Source organism: Hyperolius riggenbachi, chromosome 10 (genome assembly GCF_040937935.1).
Source record: "Hyperolius riggenbachi isolate aHypRig1 chromosome 10, aHypRig1.pri, whole genome shotgun sequence".
Lineage (NCBI taxonomy): Eukaryota > Metazoa > Chordata > Amphibia > Anura > Hyperoliidae > Hyperolius > Hyperolius riggenbachi.
The window spans coordinates 226,606,278-226,630,905 of NC_090655.1; the positions used below are offsets into that span (position 1 = coordinate 226,606,278).

General features: G+C 46.0%; 1 protein-coding gene across 1 annotated transcript in view; it reads right to left on the bottom strand.

Annotated features, from left to right (window-relative positions):
• Positions 1 to 20,593: 20,593 nt before the first annotated feature.
• The window catches only part of LOC137536859 (zinc finger protein 271-like), a 31,298-nt gene continuing 27,263 nt past the window's right edge, over positions 20,594 to 24,628 (bottom strand). The window contains exon 14 of the mRNA XM_068259044.1: positions 20,594 to 22,640. Within this exon, the coding sequence (XP_068115145.1) occupies positions 21,292 to 22,640 (1,349 nt within the window). The 3' untranslated portion in view covers positions 20,594 to 21,291. The remainder of the gene's footprint in view (positions 22,641 to 24,628) is intronic.

Sequence of the window (24,628 nt, forward strand, 5' to 3'; positions counted from 1 at the left end):
CGGTCGCGAGCCTGGAATCCGACAAGATCTTGTCAGATTCCATTGGAGGGTCTGCAATCTGCAATGGGTGGATCAGAGGACAGAATGGGAAGCCTCTACAGCAGGGGTCATACACACATCAGACCATAGTCTTTTGAAAATGAAAGATCACAGACCAATTTTACCCCCTTCCATGTAGTATGAGAGCCATACCTACACAGTCTATTCTATGGAGCTGAACTCCCCATCAGACAGAAATCTTTGCAAGATGCTGCACACAAATATGCTGTAGACATTCAAAAGATCAGTATCTGCAAAAGATCTGTTCCTGCAAAAGATCCGTTCCTGCAAAATGAATTCATAGTCTATGAGATCTGCAGATCCTCATACACACCTTGTTTAACAGAAATTCATCTGCAGATCAGATCCACCAGGATGGATTTTCAGACCTGCAGATGATTGTCTGATCTGCAGATGAATGTCAGTTAAACAAGGTGTGTATGATGATCTGTGTCTGTACAGCATCTGTGTGTGTAGCATCTTGCAAAGATTTTTTTCTGATGGGGAGTTCAGCTCCATAGAAAAGACTGTGAAGGTATAGCTCTCATACTACATGAAGGGTGGTAATTTTGGTCTGTGATCTTTCATTTTCCAAAGACTATAGTCTGATGTGTGTATGAGCCTTTAGACAGGCTAAACTCTCTAAATACATACAGCAGTGGTCCTCAAACTAAGGCCCGCGGGCCGAATGCGGCCCCCGAGGCTATTTTACCGGCCCCACACACACAAAATGTATTACTTATAGAGGCAGTCCCCTGCATCTTTACATATTGGTGGCCCGCAGTGGTGCTCACCGCCAGGTCGTGATCACGCTTACACGTGGATTCACGACCATTTTGACGCATTTCGCCTCGGACACGCTAAGCCGTGAATAGATTTTCAACCACGAAAATCTGCTTCGGCTTCGCGTGAATGCAGACAGAAATCCGCATTCACGCTCGTGAACCCGGCACTGAAGTCGTGGTTAGCGGAAATGCGTCAAACTATGCGGAAGTGACACATTGCAGGCCAATCAGAGGGCCCCAGCCAGGCCCTAGCAACCAATCACAGGAGGGGAGCTATGCCCTCCCCTCCTGAATATAAAGCGGCGGCCATGATGGAAAAGCTCTGTCCTTGCTAGACTGTAGTGCTGAGAGGATTATCTCCAGGCCATTGTTGTTTAAGCAAGTGCATTTATTGTGATAAAAACAAAGCGTTTTTTTTGCTAGCACTGCTCTTATACTGTACACAGTTAGCTAGTCAGTGAGTGATTGCTGTAGTTAGTTGTAGTCAGTGTAGTGTAGTGGGAGTGTGGGAGTCTAGTGATTATTTAACTGTGTGTAGTGCAGGCAGGTTCAGTGCTGCAGTGTAGTCAGTGTAGTGGGAGTGGGGATTATCTGTGTGTAGTGCAGGCAGCCAGGTTAGTGCAGCTGCAGTGTTCACTTGTATATTCCAGTGACCGTTATACACTTGTACTATTTGCAGGCAGCCAGTCACACCGCCGGCGCCGCCACTCTGCCAGCGCTGTTCATTCATTCTGTCAGTGACCTTGTGCCGTGCCCAGTGCTCGCTCGCTGGCATATAAGCATCTCATTACACAGTGTGACATCCTTGTGTGCCCACTGCATCCTTCAGTGACCTAGTTGTATATCCAGTGCCCACTGCTGTGCCCACTGCATCCTTCAGTGACCTTGTACTGTGCCCACTGCATCCTTCAGTGACCTAGTTGTATATCCAGTGCCCACTGCTGTGCCCACTGCATCCTTCAGTGACCTTGTACTGTGCCCACTGCATCCTTCAGTGACCTAGTTGTATATCCAGTGCCCACTGCTGTGCCCACTGCATCCTTCAGTGACCTAGTTGTATATCCAGTGCCCACTGCTGTGCCCACTGCATCCTTCAGTGACCTTGTACTGTGCCCACTGCATCCTTCAGTGACCTAGTTGTATATCCAGTGCCCACTGTTGTGCCCACTGCATCCTTCAGTGACCTTGTACTGTTCCCACTGCATCCTTCAGTGACCTTGTACTGTGCCCACTGCATCCTTCAGTGACCTTGTACTGTGCCCACTGCATCCTTCAGTGACCTAGTTGTATATCCAGTGCCCACTGCTGTGCCCACTGCATCCTTCAGTGACCTTGTACTGTGCCCACTGCATCCTTCAGTGCCGTTGTACTGTGCCTGGTGCATCCTTCAGTGACCTTGTACTGTGCCCACTGCATCCAGTGATTCATTACTAGCAACATGTCTGGCAGGGTTTCGCGCCAATGCACTCTGTCTGCGTTATCACTGCCCGGGTCACCGGGTGCATTTAATTTTTTGGCCAGCACTATGACGCTGTGCTGCTACTACTACCACCAGTATGTTGCCATGGTCCTTCTGTGCTGCTGAACTGACCGCCCGCATTGTCCTCCTCCTCCTGACTCAGTCGCTTCCACCAATGTACTCTGTCTGCGTTCACACTGCCCGGGTCACCGGGTGCATTTAATTTTTTGGCCAGCACTATGACGCTGTGCTGCTACTACTACCACCAGTATGTTGCCATGGTCCTTCTGTGCTGCTGCTGCTGAACTGACCGCCCGCATTGTCCTCCTCCTCCTGATTCAGTCGCTTCCACCAATGTACTCTGTCTGCGTTCACACTGCCCGGGTCACCGGGTGCATTTAATTTTTTGGCCAGCACTATGACGCTGTGCTGCTACTACTACTACCAGTATGTTGCCGTGGTCCTTCTGTGCTGCTGAACTGACCGCCCGCATAGTCCTTCTCCTGACTCAGTCGCTACCACCACTGCACTCTGCGTTCACACTGCCCGTGTCCACTGACAACTCTGCTGCGATGTCATTGCTAATTGCTGCAAAAAAAAAAAAAAATTACAAAAACCTCTTTGGGGCCTTTTTGGCGTCAGCCACTCATCCTCCTCCAGCGGTACCTTCGCCGCCAAGTGCCATTGGAACTCGCCTTCACCTCTTTGATTGCTTAACGCGTATATCCCTTTTTAAAACCACTTATTACCAATTAATAGCCCCATTTAAAGTGTTGATTTTACTTTAAAATCCATTTTCTCTAGAAAAAAAAATTTTGGGGTATTTTTTATGTTGAAGTTATGTTGCCCCTTATCACCTCGATAATCAATGCAATTTGGGGGATTGTAGCATGTATGGGGGCTTTGTTATTAATGTTAAAAGTAAATCCGCCTCCGGGCGGGAATCCACGCGTGATTACGCCATTCACGGCAGAAAATCCGCGTGGTTGCGTGGACGCGGACGAAAATCCGCATGCGGCGGGGCCGAATGCGGATTTTTTTTTGCAACCACGCAGATTGCCGAATTCGTGGATGAGGCACATCCGAGCATCCCTGGTGGCCCGCATACAGAATAGCATGTCTTGCACCACCCTTCCACATGGAAGCCAGAAAGCAGTCATTTGCTGGCTTCTGGGTTACTGGATGGAGGGGATGACTTGTAACAAGCATAATCATGTATATTTTGGTCAGTGCTGTGCAGGAATGTTATGGTTCCTTTGCGAAGGGGAAATAGAGGGTTGTACTGCATATGTTTCTACAGAGATTGTGGGCTTGATTGACTAAGACAAATAGCATGCCTTATCAGAGGTAACACACCTTATTAAAGTTAACACACCTTATCAGAGTAGCATAGTAAACTTATACCTGCTAATTGGCAATGACAAGAGCTTCACTCGTCCTGCCCTAAGCCCATGCGAGTTTGTAGCGGTCAATATGCTACTCTGATAAGACATGTTAACTTTGATAAGGCGTGTTATTTGTCTTAGTGAATCAAGCCCCATGTGTGTATGGGTGAGATTGTGCTGCTGGCTTTTGCAGACCACTGGGTGACATTATGGCTCATGTATGACTTGCTATGTTAGGGTCATGATATCTGCACTGTGTTGGTGGCATAATAGCTGCACATGCTGTGTTGGAGGAAATACTAACTGCACATGTTGTGTTGGGGGGATACTATCTGCACATGTTGTGTTAGGGGGGGGGGATACTATCTGCACATGCTGTGTAGGGGGGATACTATCTGCACATGTTGTGTTGGGGGGGGGGATACTATCTGAACAAGCTGTGTTGGGGGCATAACATCTGCTCTGGTTAAATGGGAGACATGAGGACTGCCCATGTTAATAGGCGCTGTCTACAATACCAAGGCTCAGTCAATGTTATGTTTTTCTACATCATTTTATTTATACTTCGGCCCCCCAGCAGTCTGAAGTAGTTGACCCCCTTGACCGAAAAAGTTTGGTGATCCCTGACATACAGGGTGCATTTATCTCTGTTTTTCTTCTGTCCTGAGCAAGAGCTCGGGTCCACTTTAAACAAACCTCCAGCTGGCTCTTGTATTTCCCGGCAATGTCACGCATGCCCGCCTCAATGCATGCTGGGATATATAGTACATGGACACGATTGCAGCTCTGTACTCATATCCACAGACTACATCTTCCTGCATGCATTGCAGTGCACTTGCATGATACCATCGGGAAGCTGCCGGTTGGGTGGAGAAGACAGAGCATTCCGTTCAGGCAAGGGGCCGGAGGAGCAGTGCATTATGAACAGTTTCTGGGGAGGGTTTTTTTTTTTTTTTTTTAAAGCCCTGGTGCTACATTTATTTTGGGAATCCTAAAATATTGGCGAGGGGTGATGGAAAGAAGCAGCATGCAGTGATGGGGAGTCTTGACAGGAGACAGTAAGCGTACATCAGTACTGAATTGCTAATGGGGGGCGGAGCAAGAGGTCTCACGTTATGCTGTAGGCACACTGAGGGGGCTGGATATAGATGGATATATAATGAGAGCTTGTGCGGGCCATGGGAAGGAGCAACAGGAAAGTAAGTCACAGCTCTCATGATCAGAATGAAAGTATTGCTGTCTTAAGGCCTTGTTCACATTATAGGCGTTTTTGTAAAATTTTAAGCACTTTTCAAAATCGCCCTGAAAGCACTTGTGCAATGATTCTCTATGAGAGAGTTCATATCTGAGTGGTTCGTTTGCGATCTGCTTACAAAAGCGGTGCTTGGGCCATTTTTGAGGCGATTTGCCTCAACGGAAGGTATAGGAAAAATGCAACACACTCACAAAATTGCTTTGGCTAGCAATTGCGTGAGCGTTTAAAAAAAAAAATACATTGTATTTATTTTATCCAGATTTTTTTCCTGATCAAAAGACGAAAGCGTTCTGCAAAAGCGTCTAAAGAAACGCCCACAAAAACAAGTGAACAAGCAAAAAAATCGCCGGAAACCGGTTTAAAAAATGTGAAAAAAAGCCCACCGCAGATGGACACGCAAGCCGAACGCAATGTGAACAAGGCCTAATTGGTGCAGAGTTGTGGGTTGGTCCATGTTCATCACATGTTAAGCGTTGGCACCGAGAGGTAAATCAATAAGCCTCAGGGCTGGGACCCACAGGAGCTGTGTAGCCACTAGACCATCGCTGGGCAAACTATGGCCGCATGCCATATCTGGCATATGTGCACTGTAAACAGCCCGCCAGCAGGCAGCTGGACTCTTCTGCTCCCTCCCTCCCTGCAGTCGCAAACAGAAGAAAACAGAGGGTTAACACTCACCTACTTGCCGCTTCCTACAGCAGGTCTCCATGGCCACAGGGTGTCACGTGAGACGCCGTCAAGACATGCCCGTGTAATACATGCTGGCATGACCTGGCGGCATGTTATGTGATGTGTCAGATGAAGCCCTGTGGCCATGGAGACCTGAAGCAGGAACCTGTTCACTGCAAACTCCCCTCCCAAAACATCACAGATTCTTACAGCTCCCTTCCTTAATTATTGGATTAAAGGGACACATGCACCTGAATATGAAAATACATAAAAAGAAAAAGGGAGGTTTGTAATGGGAGAGTGCCATTTTGGGGGTGGGGGTTGGTTTGGAGTGATTGGTATTACTTACCTACGGGCAGAGGGGGTGGGGCTGCTCCTCTGGCAGCATTGTGAAATTCCCTGCAGCCTCACTTGCTTCCGACTGCTGCAATACATGCTGGGAGATGTACATACATACATGGACTACATCTCCCAGCATGCACTGAGGAGTACAAAACTGCCAGTAGCCTGAATCTGCCGTCTCTCCCTGGGGAAGATGAAGAATCCCATATGGACAGGGGGCCAGAGGGGCAGCCTACCGTAAGTAATGATGATCATGCCGACCCCCCCCCCCCCCTTCCCCCAATGGCACACACTCTTACGAATGTCCCTTGTGGAAAGGTTCATTTTCACATATTTTCATATGTTGGTGATGAGTTGTGACCTATGCTGAGCTAAGTGGGCGGATATTTGCAGGTGATTAGACAAGAAAAGCTGCACATTTTACTTCGGCTTTCGCTCAATTTTGCCAGGTTCTCTTTGAATAGGCACTTCTGAAGCACATCAATAATTATGCTCAAAATCGTGTGAATTTTGTTCATATTTAATGTTTAAATTCATTGCAAATATTCCTTTTTGTCCATTATAATTCCCTGGTTGTCACAGGGCAGGAAAGGGACTTTTCATACCAATAAAGTTCTGTGCCAGTAATTCCTCCTGATCGGAGTCATCATGTGCCGGGCTGTTGTCCTGACTGGCACTCTGAGCAGGGCCCTCGCCCGTGTGACTTCTCTGGTGTCTATGAAGGCTTGCTTTCCAGCTGAAACTTTTCCCACACTCTGAACATGAAAAAGGACGCTCTCCCGTGTGACTCCTGTAGTGGGCAAGGAGGTGTCCCTTCTCACGGAAACATTTCCCACACTCTGTACAGGAGAAAGGATGGTCCTTTGTGTGACTTCTTTGGTGTCGTAGAAGATCTCCATTTCGAAAGAAACATTTCCCACACTCTGAACACGGGAAAGACCGCTCACCGGTGTGCCGTCTCTGATGAGTGAGAAGGTTTCCCTTCTCAGTAAAACTTCTCCCGCACTCTGTGCATGAAAAAGGACGCTCCCCTCGGTGGTATTTCTGGTGTGTGAGAAGGGCTCCTCTTTGGAGGAATCCTTTCCCACACTTTGAACATGTATACGGACGCTCTCCGGTGTGACTCCTCTGGTGTAGCACAAAATGGGATTTCTTGTAATAACATTTATCACAGTCAGGACATGGGAAACTCTTCTTACCTTCCTGTCTGACAGGATGAGCTTTACCAGAAGAGAATTCCTTATCATTAGATTGATCAGATGGTCTATTTGAACTTGGATGAATATTTGGGGTAACAGGATGTGATCTATCATAAGATTCCTCTGGTGAGCTAACCTCATGGAAGAGTCTGTGATGTACATGTCCAGTAACAGCGTTTCCTCGTCCTGACAAAGTGTTCCTGGCATCCTGTCCATCTATTAAGAAATAATAATACTAGTTATAGAACATGCATTCTCATGTGTGCAGACAGTAGTCATGTATGTGGCTCTCACAGCAACTGATATCACAGAGCTCTGGCATGTGTGACAGGAGTGCTGGGGAAGAGTTAATAGGGTGCACATCTCTTCCTGTCAGAGGGGTTCCCCACATCCTGTCCATCTATTGGGGAAATAATTATAATAATAGTTATAGAACATTTATTCTCCTGTGTGCAGACAGTAGTCATGTATGTGGCTCTAGCAGTGACTGATGTCACAGAGCTCTGGCATGTGTCACAGAGGTGCTGGGGAAGAGATAATGGGGTGCACATCTCTTTCTGTCAGGAGTTCCCCCACCAGCTGCCCCCCAGCACTGAGCCTTATCCTGTTAGCTGGAATTGTTCTGAGTTGATGCAAATTGATGCAAATTTTTATGCAAATATATGCAGCTTGAAAATGGCCCAATTAATTTAAACCTGGGTTTAAAATGATTGGTCCGTTTTCAAACTGCATACATTCGCATAAAATTTTGCATAATTTTGGAAAAAGGTGCATCTTATTGATCATCCCTTGTAGGAACCTTTTCAAATATAATGTTTAACTTGCTAAAATCAGACTGTGAAGCAAGGAGATTGAACACATTTAAACAACATTTTGGCCAGAGACATTGACTGCTTCTCTGCCCAAAATTCAGCTTTAATGTGTGACTGAAGCATATATACAGTATATATGCACTTTCACTTATGCACCTTGCACTTTACTCTACCCTGATGAAGATGGGTGAAACTAGCAGGGATGTTTCATTTGGGTGAATGCTGTATTGTATCATGTGAGGAAAGGAAAGGCAATTGTTCATATGACTGTTGCCATGATATATAGGGTCCTATACTCATGCTAGCTAGTTTGCAGTCACTATATATGTTCAACCTCCTTACTCTATAATCAGTTTTTAGCAAGTTAAAATAAAAGTTATATTTTAGACTATCCTCGTCAAAAGGTTCATACCCATTGGGTTTGGATTTGGCAAGTCATGAAACACGGTAGTTGGCTCTAGACAAGCAGAGGATCTTACTTATATTCTGCCTGTTGCCAAATATTCTGTGTGTCTCTTTCCCCAGGAGACAATGCGAGTCTTTGGAAGGAGCAGATAAGCATACAGTACATGTGAGTGGGCCACACTGGGAGAGGTAGAGGGATGTAATAGTGAGAGTGGGATTGTAAAGAAATGTAAGTTTGTTAGTTGCAGAGAAAAGCCAAGCACAGTGAGCAGGAGGGAGCCCCATCAAAATGTTGCTATGGGGCCTAAGCATTTGTAATGACAGCCCTGGTATTACACCTCATTATAGATCATCAGTATTGGACACTTGGGGGACCCAAATGAACATCAGAAAGAGTAGGTCTATTGAGCGATGTATCAATTACTTGGGGTGCTGCTCCAAAGGACTAAGTGAAAGAACTGGAACAAAAGACAGAAAGTGCACACAGGCTTGTGTCCTACAGGCTTGCATGCTGGCTAAAGAGGACCTACACTCTTCCCCAGGAGAGAAGGAAACACAGAGAAACCCATCCTGCTGGTATTTAGAGATAACAGTCTGTCTAATTCTCCATTATCCCCTAGTAATGGGCTATTGTAATTTGACCTGTCAGCTTTGTCTGATCTGTGCCGAGGTTTGTGCCATTCAGACTGGCTATATGTAAACACAGGAGTTTAACCCTTTCTATGTTCCCATAGAACCAGGATGTAGCTACACCGCATAATCTCATTCGGAGTTCTGTGGGCTGTAACAAAGAAATGTTTTTCTGAGGTTATTATGTAGATGCTTATCTGTTAGAGCAGAGAGGAAGTCCTGGGTTTAGATCCGCTTTAATACGAGCACACCAGCCACAAAAAGAGATGAGATCTGACTACCACCAGGTAAGGTCGCAGTATTCTATAGCCTGAGTGTGCCCTCTCTGTCTCTTACTATAGATCATTTCCTTCTCTACGCTCTGTCTCCGTAGGAATAATCCATGAGTTGTCAATAACTGTAGTTTGGCTTTTACCTGACCCGATGAAGTGTCTTTTGCCGCGAAACGCATTGTCCTATGTTCACAATAAATTTTGTTTATTGAAAAATACAGATTCTAAGAAAATTGATTTCCTCGAGGTGAGGTTACTTTACCATATGCTCCACCACATTATATATACACCCTTATTACCCTTGGGTGCCTCCCACCTCCTAAACTTCCCCCAAACTTCTATACAGCTATTTATACCTAGTGTCCTCTTACCAGGTTATGAATTATAGAGGTAACATGACCCATTTCTATATGGTCCATTTATTACTTACCATTGTTCCTACTCAGTGTCTTCATCTTTTCACCCTCATCCCTCACAGATGTCTCTTCATAATCCCCTTTAACGGTCACCATCACTATATCCTCCTCCATGGACTGTGGCTCTTCCTCCTGTTCTTCCTCTTTAATGGCCACCATCATCACAACCCCCTCCACAGGCTGCTGATCACCCCTCACATCCATCTCTTCTTCTTGTTTAATTGTCCTTATCGTGTCACCCTCCTCTGTAGGTGGCTGATCACCCCTCGCATACCTCTCTTCTTTCTCCTCTTGAACTTCAACAGCCACATTAATCTGTCCTATAATCTAAAATAAAGACAATTATAGAAAATAGCATGTTAACATTAAGGAACTGAGGCTACACAGAAGAATATAATTATACAGTGTGAAGTCACCTTGACCTTTGGTGAGACCGTCAGCTGCACCTACCTGACAATGGTCAGCAGGACCTGTACATCTCTCTGGTGGGTTTCTGTTTCTGGATCCATCTGTAGGAAACACACACACTTACTGATTACTGAATTGTTTCTATGTATTTATCAGATGATGGGGTGATCTAGGTGGACCCTTCAAACTTCTCTCTCCTTAACGAGACATGAAAGTCTCCTCTTACCCGGTGATTTGAGGGGCGGCGGACTCTCCATCATGATGTTTTTGTAGAAATTCTTGTCTGCCTTTCAAAATATGGACTCTCCTACAGAGAAAAATTGGCACTTTATAGCAACCCAACAAACAATAATATAGAAGTAGTAGGAGAGAAAGCACAGGGGGTCCGGGAGCCCGATCTGGTGCAATACGTTAATCGGTATGGGGATATTAGGTAAGTACAAAAAGTTTATACTCACAAGAGTGGGTTGCTGATTGAGGCAACCACTCGTACTCGCTTGTGGGGAAGTACCGTCCCCACTCTGCCTTTTATCCTTGGTCGCAGCTCCAGAAAAACAATCTATCTATCGGAGATTCTCCGATGTGGATCATCCCCTCAGACTAGGGGTTAAAGTAACTTTAGGAAAAAAGTAGGAGGCGCCCGGTGGAATGCAACAGTATAATCACTCTATATGGTAGGTATAACATTCAAAAAGAATATGGTGTGATCCTACCTTCTAGGTGTCCCTTTTCGGGAAGTATACAAACGGGATTTTTTTGACTTTAGAAATTCTGTTTATTTTGCACAAGACAACGCGTTTCACGGTAAAAACCGCTTCCTCAGGTCAGTAACAGTGCCTCTACTCAGAAGCTGCCGAGTATCCGGGCGCCATGATGGATGGCGCCCGGATACTCGGCAGCTTCTGAGTAGAGGCACTGTTACTGACCTGAGGAAGCGTTTTTTTACCGTGAAACGCGTTGTCTTGTGCAAAATAAACAGAATTTCTAAAGTCAAAAAAAATCCAGTTTGTATACTTCCCGAAAAGGGACACCTACAAGGTAGGATCACACCATATTCTTTTTGAATGTTATACCTACCATATAGAGTGATTATACTGTTGCATTCCACCGGGCGCCTCCTACTTTTTTCCTAAAACAATAATATAGTCATCATCAAATTACATCCAATATTGCTACTTGTTGGCATCCATTAATTCCCATCACATAATCCATTACTTTCTTGTTAATTAAAGTAAAACCCCAAGATGAATTTCGGCCCAAAACAAATTAATATTTACCTAGGTAGGAGGAAGCCTCTGAATCCACCAGAGGCTTCCCATGTCATCCTTGCCTCTACCGCCATTACCTCCTGAAGATTGTGACTCCATCACTCTTCATGCACAAGCGCGGCTGTGCTGCACAGGGCTGTGGAGTCGGTACGAAAATCTTCCGAGTCCAACTCCTCAGTTTATGAAACCATGACTCCGACTCCAACTCCGACTTCAGGTACCCAAAATGGCCCCGACTCCGACTTCTTAGTCTAATACTTGACAGGGCTGTGGATTTTGTACAAAAATCATCCGACTCCGACTCCCGACTCGTCAGTTTATGACATCAACAACTCCGACTCCAACTCCGACACTGAGTTCCCAAAATTCCCCCGACTCCTCGACTCCAACTCCACAGCCCTGGTGCTGCACCCCTGCGCAAGTATAGCCATGCCAGCACAGCTGCGTGTACCCACTCATGCACAAGCTGCTGCTGATTACTGTGCAAGTGCGGACGTACTTGCACAGGCACAGTACAGTCATGCTCATGGTTGAAGAGGACCATGGTCTCAACCAGAAATCTGACAAGTTCTTGTCAGATTTATTTTGGGGTTCTGCACACAACAGTGAGGGCCAGGAGCATGTGGGAAGCCTATGCGGGATCCATAATCACCCCCTTACCTAGGTGTTTGTTTTTTGCTGCAGGTTTCATCCCAGGTACACTTTAAATTGTGTCCCACCTCAGGCTCGGATGGCGTGTCCTCAAGTTGCCTGAGAACCTGTGTGGACCAGCTAGCACCCTTGCTCACCTCCTAATATAACAGGTCCCTAACGGATGGCAAAGTTCTCTCCTGTCTTAAAATGTCTACAATTATACAAGTCCCCAAAACAATTATACCAGTCCCCAGGAAACACAGAACAGAACAACTTCAGACCCGTAGCCCTAACTCCCACCATCATGAAGATCTTTGAGAGACTGGTCCTCGCTGACTTGAAGACCTCCATCAATGCCCTCCTTGACCTACATCAATTTACATACAGGGCTAACAGGTCTATAGAGGTTGTTATTAATGTCAGCCTGGCGTACATGATGGAACACCTTAACAGACCTGATGCCTATGCCAAGATCCCATTCCTGAACATACCGTAAGCTCTGCCTTCAACACGATCTGTCCGGGCATCCTGCTTGACAACCTTACGCAGCTTGGAATTGAACACACTCTTTGCATGTGGGTCAAGGACAGAAAGCAATGGGTTGAGCTTGGATACTGCTCCTTTGGTGTGAGAACCCCCAACACAGGTGCATCACAACCTTGCGTACTGTCCCTGCTCCTGTACACCAATAACTGAACCTCATCCACTGACTCTATTAAGGTCATTACAATCGCAGATGATACAACTATCATCAGCCTCATCGCCAGCAATGGAGAGCATGATTATGGCAGGGAAATCGAGAGGAACTGTAACTGGTGCAAGGACAACAATTTTGTCCACAAGGACTATGGAACTGATTGTGGACTTAAGGAAACACCCTTCTACCCTCCACCTAGTCCTTACTGGCAAGACCAAAGTCTCCAGGATACCATGTGTTCTGTTCCTTGGCACAACCATAACTAATGACCTAAGATGGGAGCAGAACACCACCAAAATTCAGAAGAAGGCACAACCAAGGTTATTCTTCCTGCACCAAATGAAAAAAAATTGGAATGCCATGAGAGCTGCTGACCAGCTTTTACACCACTACCACTGAATCCATCTTTTGCTCCTCTGTCATCGTCTGGTATGCAGTTGTAACTGCAAGCGACAAGTATAAATTTCAAAGAGTTATTAGCGATGTCGAAAAGATCATCGGATTACCCCTCCCACCTCTAGTCCTCCTCCACTCTGCTAGTATGAAGATGAGGGCCACAATTCCAACGACCCTCCCACCCAGGCAGTCACTTCTTTGAGCTCCTCCCATCAGGTCGTTGTTACAGAACAATCTCCACAAGAGCCACCAGGTGCAGAAGCACGTTCTTACCGCAAGCAGTCCTCCTGCTGAACTCCTCCGCCCCCCCTGCCAGGCCTTCCCTCCTGTGGCATAATTCCCTAGCCACCCTCTCTGAACTTCCTAGCTTCCCTTTGCAGCACTGACCCTGGTTTAGAGGTTTATGCTTGCCCCCTTTGCTCTAAATGCATGTTTGTCAATGCTAAATCTGTTATGTCTTATATTACCACTGCCATGTAAACCACAAACAATTCCAGGTACGACAATCGCCATACTTGCCGAATAAAGATGATTCTTATTCCCCCCAAAATTGGTCCCTATGTTTGGGAGTCGGGACATGTGACTAAAGTAGGAATTGGATTGTTGGTAACAAGACTAGTCTTGTCTTTATATAGTTCCAAAAAGATTTTGAAACTATATAAATACCAAATAACAGCACCCCTTCAAAATGCTAGGTTTCCAATAGGTTGTAGTAAACTACACCCAAACTATTTGGCCAATCAAAACGCTTTGTGCTGAAAGAGGGTGCTGTGATTGGAGAACTGTTCCCTATGAGGTTTCCTGCTGGGTCCCCTAAACTAGACTTACAGGTGGGATGAGCGAAGCACACATGTCAATGATCAGACAACAGCAGCTGATCTCAGTACATGGGGAAGGAATACCATAACTGGAGAGTTCTGTGAGGACAAGCGATAATAATTCTTCCAGCAGATGTTGCAGATCTTCACACCCCCCTATGGGGCTTGTGGGTTATTCATTTCTGTAATGTGCTTAGAAGAAGCTGCAGACCCCCTAGAGAGGTCCTGTGTCTGATTAGTGCTTGGTCCCCTGCTTTATACAGCATAGATCCCCCCTATCCCTTATCTGACAGAACAAGCACACCTTACTCTACAAGGGGCTCCATGTTATTATATGTATCATAACTGAATAGAAGAAGCAGACATAAACAGGATAAGTGTAAGTGCTGCAAAAGCTGATGATGATGGGGGTGGAGCAGGTGGGGGGGATTACTTGTTGACTACATAAACTAGCACCTTCTTACCTCCTCTGCTGCCAGTCCCAGCAATGTCTCCTCTTTACTTCCTCCTACCTGGAACTTCCTGGCTGTTTCCCTTCTTCCTGTGTGTGAGATCACCATCTAGAGGAGGATAGAGGAAGTGCAGGCGTCATTAGTTATTCCATCTTGCGTCACACCTGTTTCACTTGCCTGAGTGATAACATAAGAAGTGGGCTTCTCCTGTAATGGACTTCATTGTTTGTTATCCTATCTAATAAAACCCCTGTGTCTCTGCGTCCCATGTCCATGTGTGTACGTGTCTCTGCGTCTGCGCTACTGCGCATGTGCCGCAGGGAAAGCCGTTGTTGGGAGGGGAGCAGGACAGCCAGTGGGCTGGCCGAGCGGGGCGTGTGTGCACAGCGGGGGCGCATGCATGCTGCAGGTGCGCCGCGCATGCGCGCTGACAGGTGGTGGCGGTGACAGACCTAGGCGCCGTTATTAAACGGGCTAAGGTCCCTAGTTGCATATATATTTGAAAACTTTGATAAAATGTTTGAGAAAGACAGAGCCGGGACAAGGTCCTCCAGCACCCAAGGCTGAGACACCAAAGTGCACCCCTCCATCCCTCCCACCCCAGCTTTCACACACTGATTGCTATTAGACTAAGAGCCGCCACAGGGCCCACAACCTCCCCAACACCTTAATATTTAGTTATCTGGCATGCAGTCACTGCTATGTATCCCCTTTTCTTATTTCTTTCTGCTTCAAACAAAATTAGGAATGACAGCTGAATGAATTCTGCGCCCCCTCCTACACTGCGCCCTGAGGCTGGAGCCTCTCCAGCCTATGCTTCGGCCCGGCCCTGGAGAAAGAAATGAGGCTCCAACGTTTTGACATGTCTGAACTATAAGAAACTATACTTTGTCAAAGAAAAAAAAACCTTGGAACAAAATGATTAATATTAGCTTCAGTTTTCACCCCTGCTAATAATTATCTAGATTGAGTGGCAATTCACTATGCAAGAAATTATATTATTATTAATTATTGGTTTACCTGTTGGATCACAATCGTCCTTTTTCTGTGCCCACCAGGGGCTTCATCCAACATTTTGCTGGGCAGGCCTACTTAGAGTTTAGGTTCATGTATATTAGTATCCACTCATGACCACACCCACATTCTGGTGCATTGTCACACCTATTTTTGGCTGGAGCGTTTTATGTTTTTTTTTGAGCGTCGGTGATAATTCGTTATGGGACAGCTCATATCAGCACGTTGCGTCCGCTTTCCGCTCAGCAAAGTGCTGCATGTACCATTTTCAAGGCGATTTTACTACAATGAAAGGTATAGGAAAAACGCAAAATGCTCAAAATCGCTTTATCAGGTAATTATCCGGCGATTGAGTTTGCTCTTTTATGGATAAATATATAGGGCCTGATTCACAAAGCGGTGCAAAGTGTTTGTACGCCTGTAAATAGCCCTTAATCACGCCTAAACTCAGTTTAGGCGTGATAAATTGAAACGCGAAATTCCCGCGCGCAAAGTTTTGCGTGCGCAATTGCGCGGCGCACGGTGCAGTGCGCGTGGTGTGCCCATTAAACCCTATGGGCACTGCGCGCGGACTTTGCGCGCGATAAAGAGCACAAAACGGTGCTAACTCAGCAGTGCAAAGGTTATCACGCCTAAAGTCCTTTAGGCGTGATAACTGAGTTATCACTGCTTTGTGAATCAGGCCCATTGTATTTATTATTTTCCGGGTGAAAGAGTTCTTCCCGGAACCGCTCTGCAAAAGCGCTTTGTACAAAATTGTAGTGCGGAGTGGAGCTCCGGGAGGCGCTAAAAAAACATGCAAAAAAGCGCAAAACGCGCCCGTCAGCAATTTCGATTTTAGATGTGAACAAAGCCGTAAGAACTTAGCAACGCCCCTGGTACCCACCAGGGGCGCTGCTAGGATCCTAAGAGGGCACTTTTGGGCACTCCAGACAAAAAAATAGGTGTGACCGGACCAGAATGTGGGTGTGGTCATGGGTGGAGCCTAATTTATATGAACTTAACAGCGGTCTAAGTAGGCCTGCCCAGGAAAATGTTGTTTGAAGCTCCCCTCTCTATTGATACAAAACAAATGCATGCTGGGTGTTGTGTGGTGCCATGCTTGGTACTGTGGTACCTCTATGGGGCATACTGGCTGCTGTTGTGCCTCTATGGAGCATGCTGGGTGTTGTGGTGACATGCTGAAAGCTGTGGAGCCTTCATAGGGAGCATGCTTCGTTGTGTGTGTCCTCACTGTCCCCCCCCCCCCCCCCCCCCCGAATCCCACCTTCCCAGTAGAGTAGCACAGTGGGAGGAACTACTCATCTCCAGTCCTCCATCCACTACCCAAGTCTGGAGAGATCCTCTCTAGCTGGCAAAGTGACGCTGGGAGCTCTAGCTTCTGATTCCTTCTTAGACTTAACTTTAGTTATTTTGCTAGCATGTGAGCTCATCAGCATAATTCAATTAACACAGTTTTTTGAGAACCTAATCTTTACTATTTTAGGGCTCATTTCCACTAGTGCGGCGTGCGTCTCGCAGACGCACACCGCACTGAGCGGGTGGGCAGGATCGCAGGCGAATCCCATGAGCCGTGCCATGCACGGCTATGGGATTCGCAGCCTCCGCGGCGAATTCTGCGGGGTGTTCCGGGCGAATCGCTCCCGCAAGCGATTCCGCCGCGGCCCCATCATCCCCTATGGCAGAGTTTCCCCGTGCGAATCATGTGCGGGGAAACTCTGCAGAATCGGCGGCGAAATCACCGTAGTGGAAATGGGCCCTTAAACTAAACTAGCAGCAGTTTTATTGCTGTTTGTGAAAGAAAAGTAATTTTACATGTGGTTTAGAGTGTGTAAATTCAACGTCAAAGGACACGAAGCAAGAGCAACATGGAGGCTGTCATATTTATTTATTTATAGATTTCCTTTTAAACAAGACCAGTTGCCTGGCAGTCCTGCTGATCTTTTAGGCATCAGTGATTAGTCACAGATGAGGGTGAATTAGAGAGGATAAACTCTCTAAATACATACAGGGTGCATTTCTCTATGTTTTCCTTCTGCCCTGTGCAAGAGTTCAGGTTCACTTTATGCTTGTCCAGCATGACATGTCTCATATTACTCATGGGTGGACCTCCCAATATCTGCAGTACTCACAGTCCTGGTAGAATCCACTGTGCATTTTTGGGTTACATGCAGGAAGGAATCAATCGACTTCATTATACCAGATAACCACCCCGGCTAAGCCATCAGGTGACCAGAGAAACCAGCTAAACCAAAATAATACCACAGGTGACGTGTAACATAAGCTCGAAGAAAATATAAACAGAGTTGACATTATCTTACATTTCTATGACTTTTAATGAATTTAACGCATCTCCTCCGTCCCTCTCCGCCCCAATCATATTGTAGCTTCTTTGTTTAAACAAATTAATCAGAGTGAATGATTTCTGATACCTTCATTCCATGTCAGAGTATCCAAAGTATGTGAGAATTCCTCAAAAAGCATTTAATAGACCAGGGGCTTAAAGGGGAACTGAAGAGAGAGGTATATGGAGGCTGCCATGTTTATTTCATTTTAAGCAATACCAGTTGCCTGGCAGCCCTGCTGAACCTCTGCCTCCAATACTATCAGCCATAGCCCCTGAACAAGCATGCAGCAGATCAGGTGTTTCTGACATTAATGTCAGATCTGACAAGACTAGCTGCATGCTTGTTTCTGGTGTTATTCAGATACTACTGCAGAGAAATAGACCAGCAGGGCTGCCAGGCAACTGGTATTGATTAAAAGGAAATAAATATGGCAGACTCCGTATACCTCTTACTTCAGTTCCCCTTTAAATGGACCTGATCTAGTGCACAGGACACAAGGAAAACAAAGAGTAATGCACCGTGTGTTTTTAGAGAGAACAGCCTGTCTAATTCTCCCTCATCAGTAAGTAATCACAAGTATAATTTGATCTTTCAGCTGTGTCAGCACATACATTTGTCAGTTCTTGGCAAACTCAGCTAATATGTAAACTCATGATGTTAACCCTTTGTCTGCTTCCATGAAACCATGAAGTAGACACACTGCAGATTTATTGCAGGAGTTTTATGTACAAAGAAATGTTTTTGTTTAAAGGTTATTCTGCTGATGCTTATCGTTTACAGCGGAGAGGAAGTTCTGAGTTCAGGTCCACCTTAACGGCTGTTTCTGTTACCCCTGTGGGCCGGGGCTATCTTCTTTTGCCACTTCTGCAAAGTAGCTGTACAGAGCAGTAAGTAGTGTAATACTTACCTGCTCCTGCGCTTGTTAGGCCTTCCCAGTTCTTCCCGGCAGCTGCACACTCTCTGCTGTATACCTCAAGCTCCTGATGATGTGACATGTTGCCACCCAGCAAGTGTAGTCAGTATAGCACACCTCCCCAACCACTACAGTAACTGTGGCCAATACAACCACCCCACCTTCCCAAGCAAGTGATGCAAAGAAGGGAAAAGGGCCTGACCAGCACTAGAAGCAGGTAAACATTTAACTGCTCTACAGAGTGTAATCTACAGAGTGCTGGAGGGAAGAAAGTGGCACGGCAGAAGAGGAACAAGACATGGTGATGACCATAAAAGAGGCACAAGTGAGAGGACGGCAATGCAGAGCAACAACTTTATTAGCAAAAAACAGCAAAATAAGCAGTCTTTACAAATGGAGAATAACAATACTGATGGTATGTGAAATAATAAGCAGAGTGAGCAAAGGTTCCGCACAGTCCTTCAGCTTGGTTAGGGAATTATGGCTGAAGACCAAGCCTCCTCTTTTACTGATCCTACAGCCCCCCTCCTGACCCCCAATACTATTGCCTCCCCCCTTTTACCTGATACTGGTTCTTCCCCCGACCCTCAATACTAGTGTCTCCTGCCTCCTTATCTTCAATATGTGTGCCTCCCCCTCATGACCCCTGATACTGGTGCCTCCCGCTTCCTTATCTTCAATACATGTGCCTCTCCCTCATGACCCCCCATGACCCCTGATACTGGCGCCTCCCACTTCCTTATCTTCAATATGTGTGCCTCCCCCTCATGACCCCTGATACTGGTGCCTCCCGCTTCCTTATCTTCAATACATGTGCCTCTCCCTCATGACCCCCCATGACCCCTGATACTGGCGCCTCCCACTTCCTTATCTTCAATACATGTGCCTCTCCCTCATGACCCCTGATATTGGCGCCTCCCACTTCCTTATCTTCAATACGTGTGCCTCCCCCTCATGACCCCTGATACTGGTGCCTCCCACTTCCTTATCTTCAATACGTGTGCCTCCCCCTCATGACCCCTGGTACTGGTGCCTCCCACTTCCTTATCTTCAATACGTGTGCCTCTCCCTCATGACCCCTGGTACTGGTGCCTCCCACTTCCTTATCTTCAATACGTGTGCCTCTCCCTCATGACCCCTGGTACTGGTGCCTCCCACTTCCTTATCTTCAATACCTGTGCCTCCCCCTCATGACCCCTGGTACTGGTGCCTCCCACTTCCTTATCTTCAATACCTGTGCCTCCCCCTCATGACCCCTGGTACTGGTGCCTCCCACTTCCTTATCTTCAATACGTGTGCCTCTCCCTCATGACCCCTGGTACTGGTGCCTCCTGCTTCCTTATCTTCAATACTTGTGCCTCCCCCTCATGACCCCTGGTACTGGTGCCTCCTGCTTCCTTATCTTCAATACTTGTGCTTACTTCCTCCTGACCCCCAATACTAGTGTCTCACGCTTCCTTATCTTCAATACGTGTGCCTCCCCCTCATTAACCCCTGATACTGGTGCCTCCCGCTTCCTTATCTTAAATACTTGTGCCTCCGCCTCATGACTCCTCATACTTGTGCCTACCTCCTCCTGACCCCCAATACTGGTGCCTCTGCCTCATGACCCGATACTGGTGTCTACCTACTCCTGAACCCTAATACTAGTGTGCCCCCCTCCTTACCTTTATTACTAGTGCCCTCCTTACCCCTGATATTGGTGCCTCCTCTACTTGTGCCTACCTCCTTCTCATGACCCCAATACTGTTGCCTACCCCCTCCTGATGCCCAATACTAGTGCATCCCACCTCCCTACTGCTGATACTGGTGCCTCACTCTTCCAGACCCCTGATACTGGTGCCTATCCCCTCCTAACCCCCAATTCTGGTACCACTCCCCTCATGAGCCAAAAACTGGTGCCTCCCCACTCCTTACCCCTGATAAGTGCCTACCCCCTCCTTACCCGATAATGGTGTTCCCCCCTTCTGACCCCAATACTGGTGCCTCCCTCCTGCTAGAAGTGCATCTGATCACTCAGATCTCTAGACTTCCTGTCCAGATTTTTGGACAAATGCTTAGTTCACCTGATGACCAAACAAAAGCTAAGGGGGGAGGGGGTATTGTGCCCCAGCAGAAGATAGAATAACATCCCTCTTTTTATCTATAAGAGAAAACTCAGGTACAACAATGAAGACCAGAGAACAAAATAGAGCCTCTATGTCCTTCATAGGGGCCTGTTCATTATCAGCCCTATAAATGGCTTTTGATTTTATTGTTGGCCTCCCCAGCAGATCTCAGGGTGATCATCAGTCCATTCAGGAAGGACTAAGGATGGTCAGGATGAAGTGGTGACAGTGAAGGTGACAGTCATATTACATTGCCCATATACTGTATGAGCTCTCTAAAACACATGAGGCAATGTAACCAATGACATAAGAAGGGAATCCCAAGGTTTCCTAATTCATCTGCGAAATGAGGAAATAGCTAGAGAGTCTGTGAACAGCAAAGAGCAGCCTCCGGCCCACCAAGATCAACGTCTGCTATAGCATCCCAGGGGCTGCTGCAGCAGAGAACAGTAAAAAATAAATACAAAGATATTGTTCAGTGATAAATATCAGTAAAAATGAGAGGAAGCTTTCACTTTTGCTGAAGATGTTTTCTGGGTTTGTCAAGTGTATATGAGAACATTGGTTGTCACAGGGCAGGAAAAGGACTTTTCATACCAATAAAGTTCTGTGCCAGGAATTCATCCTGATCGGAGTCATCATGTGCCGGGCTGTTTTCCTGACTTGTATTCTGAGTAGGTCCCTCGCCCGTGTGACTTCTCTGGTGTCTAAGAAGGCTTGCTTTCCAGCTGAAACTTTTCCCACACTCTGAACAGGAAAAGGGACGCTCTCCTGTGTGACTCCTGTAGTGGGCAAGGAGGTGTCCCTTCTCACGGAAACATTTCCCACACTCTGTACAGGAGAAAGGATGGTCCTTTGTGTGACTTCTCTGGTGTCTAAGAAGTTCTCCATTTTGAAAGAAACATTTTCCACAATCTGGACAAGGAAAAGAGCGCTCGCCAGTGTGCCGTCTCTGATGAGTGAGAAGGTTTCCCTTCTCAGTAAAACTTCTCCCGCACTCTGTGCATGAAAAAGGACGCTCCCCTCGGTGGTATTTTTGGTGTGTGAGAAGGGCACCTTTCTGGCTGAAGCATTTCCCACACTTAGAGCAAGAAAAAGGCTGCTCACCTGTGTGACTTCTCTGGTGGGTAAGAAGTTGCCCTTTCTTAATGAAACATTTTCCGCATTCACAGCATAAGTAAGGACGCTCTCCTGTGTGGCTTTTCTGATGTGAAACAAGGGATGCTTTTGAAGTAAAGCATTTCCCACACTCCGAACATGGAAAAGGACGTTCGCCGGTGTGAATCCTCTGATGTGTAAGAAGATCACCTTTGTCAATGTAGCATTTCCCACACTCTGAGCATGAAAAAGGTCGCTCCCCTGTGTGCCGTCTCTGGTGTGTCAGCAGGGCTCCTTTGTTACTGAAACATTTCCCACATTCTGAGCATGGAAATGGGCGCTCACCTGAGTGACTCCTCTGGTGTTTACGAAGGTCTCCTTTATAAAAGAAGCATTTCCCACACTCTGCACATGTAAAGGGACGTTCATTCCTGTGAATTCTCAGGTGTGCAACATAGTTTCCCTTGTGACTGAAACATTTCCCACACTGTGAACAAGAAAATGGCCGCTCGCCCGTGTGACTTCTCTGGTGTAGAATAAGAAGTGATTTCTTATTATAGAATTTATCACAGTCAAGGCATGGAAATCTCTTCTCACTTTCCTGTCTAACAGTATGAGATTTACTAGAGGAAGATCTGTCAGCAGAATCCTCAGGATTGGAAGGATCCGGTGATCTCTCCTCATGGTAAAGTCTGTGATGTGTGTTTCCAGTGATGGGGTTTCCTCCTGGAGAATACTGTGCGGCGTCATTATCTTCTGCATTATCATCTGGAGGTGAGATAAGACGTCCCTCCGAAGTGTTCCCCACATCCCGTCCATCTATTGGGGAAACAATAATAGAAAATTCAAAAAAGCACACCAATGACAATACAAATCACTTGTATTATACACATTTCATATGGTGTACAGTATCTCCTTATTTGTTGGTACTATGATGTTATACTTAGGAATGGAGATGGGCCTTTCATATGGTGTACAGTGTCTCCTCCTCATTTGTTGGTACTATGATGTTATACTTAGGAATGGAGATGGGCCTTTCATATGGTGTACAGTGTCTCCTCCTCATTTGTTGGTACTATGATGTTATACTGAGGAATGGAGATGGGCCTTTCATATGGTGTACAGTATCTCCTCCTCATTTGTTGGTACTATGATGTTATACTGAGGAATGGAGATGGGCCTTTCATATAATGTACAGTATCTCCTCCGCATTTGGTGGGTACGTTATACTGAGGAATGGCGATGAGCCTTTCATATGGTGTACAATATATCATCATTTGTTGGTACTATGATGTTATACTGAGAAATGGAGATGGGCCTTTCATATAGTGTACAGTATCTCCTCCTCATTTGTTGGTACTATGATGTTATACTGAGGAATGGAGATGGGCCTTTCATATGGTGTACAGCATCTCCTCCTCATTTGTTGGTACTATGAGGTTATACTAAGGAATGGAGATAGGCCTTTCATATAATGTACAGTATCTCCTCCTCATTTGTTGGTACTATGATGCTATACTGAGGAATGGAGATGGGCCTTTCATATGGTGTACAGTATCTCCTCCTCATTTGTTGGTACTATGATGTTATACTGAGGAATGGAGATGGGCCTTTCATATGGTGTACAGTATCTCCTCCTCATTAGTTGGGACTATGATGTTATACTGAGGAATGGAGATGGGTCTTTCATATGGTGTACAGTATCTCCTCCTCATTTGTTGGTACTATGGTGTTATACTGAGGAATGGAGATGGACCTTTCATATGGTGTACAGTATCTCCTCCTCATTTGTTGGCACTATGATGTTATACTGAGGAATGGAGGTGGACCTTTCATATGGTGTACAGTATCTCCTCCTCATTTGTTGGTACTATGATGTTATACTGAGGAATGGAGATGGGCCTTTCATATGGTGTACAGTATCTCCTCCTCATTTGTTGGTACTATGATGTTATACTGAGGAATGGAGATGGACCTTTCATATGGTGTACAGTATCTCCTCCTCATTTGTTGGCACTATGATGTTATACTGAGGAATGGAGGTGGGCCTTTCATATGGTGTACAGTATCTCCTCCTCATTTGTTGGTACTATGATGTTATACTGAGGAATGGAGATGGGCCTTTCATATGGTGTACAGTATCTCCTCCTCATTTGTTGGTACTATGATGTTATACTGAGGAATGGAGATGGGCCTTTCATATAATGTACAGTATCTCCTCCGCATTTGGTGGGTACGTTATACTGAGGAATGGCGATGAGCCTTTCATATGGTGTACAATATATCATCATTTGTTGGTACTATGATGTTATACTGAGGAATGGAGATGGGCCTTTCATATAGTGTACAGTATCTCCTCCTCATTTGTTGGTACTATGATGTTATACTGAGGAATGGAGATGGGCCTTTCATATGGTGTACAGCATCTCCTCCTCATTTGTTGGTACTATGAGGTTATACTAAGGAATGGAGATAGGCCTTTCATATAATGTACAGTATCTCCCCCTCATTTGTTGGTACTATGATGCTATACTGAGGAATGGAGATGGGCCTATCATATGGTGTACAGTATCTCCTCTTCATTTGTTGGTACTATGATGTTATGCTGAGGAATGGAGATGGGACAGGCATATGGTGTACAGTATCTCCGTCTCATTTGTTGGTACTATGATGTTATACTGAGGAATGGAGATGGGCCTTTCATATGGTGTACAGTATCTCCTCCTCATTAGTTGGGACTATGATGTTATACTGAGGAATGGAGATGGGTCTTTCATATGGTGTACAGTATCTCCTCCTCATTTGTT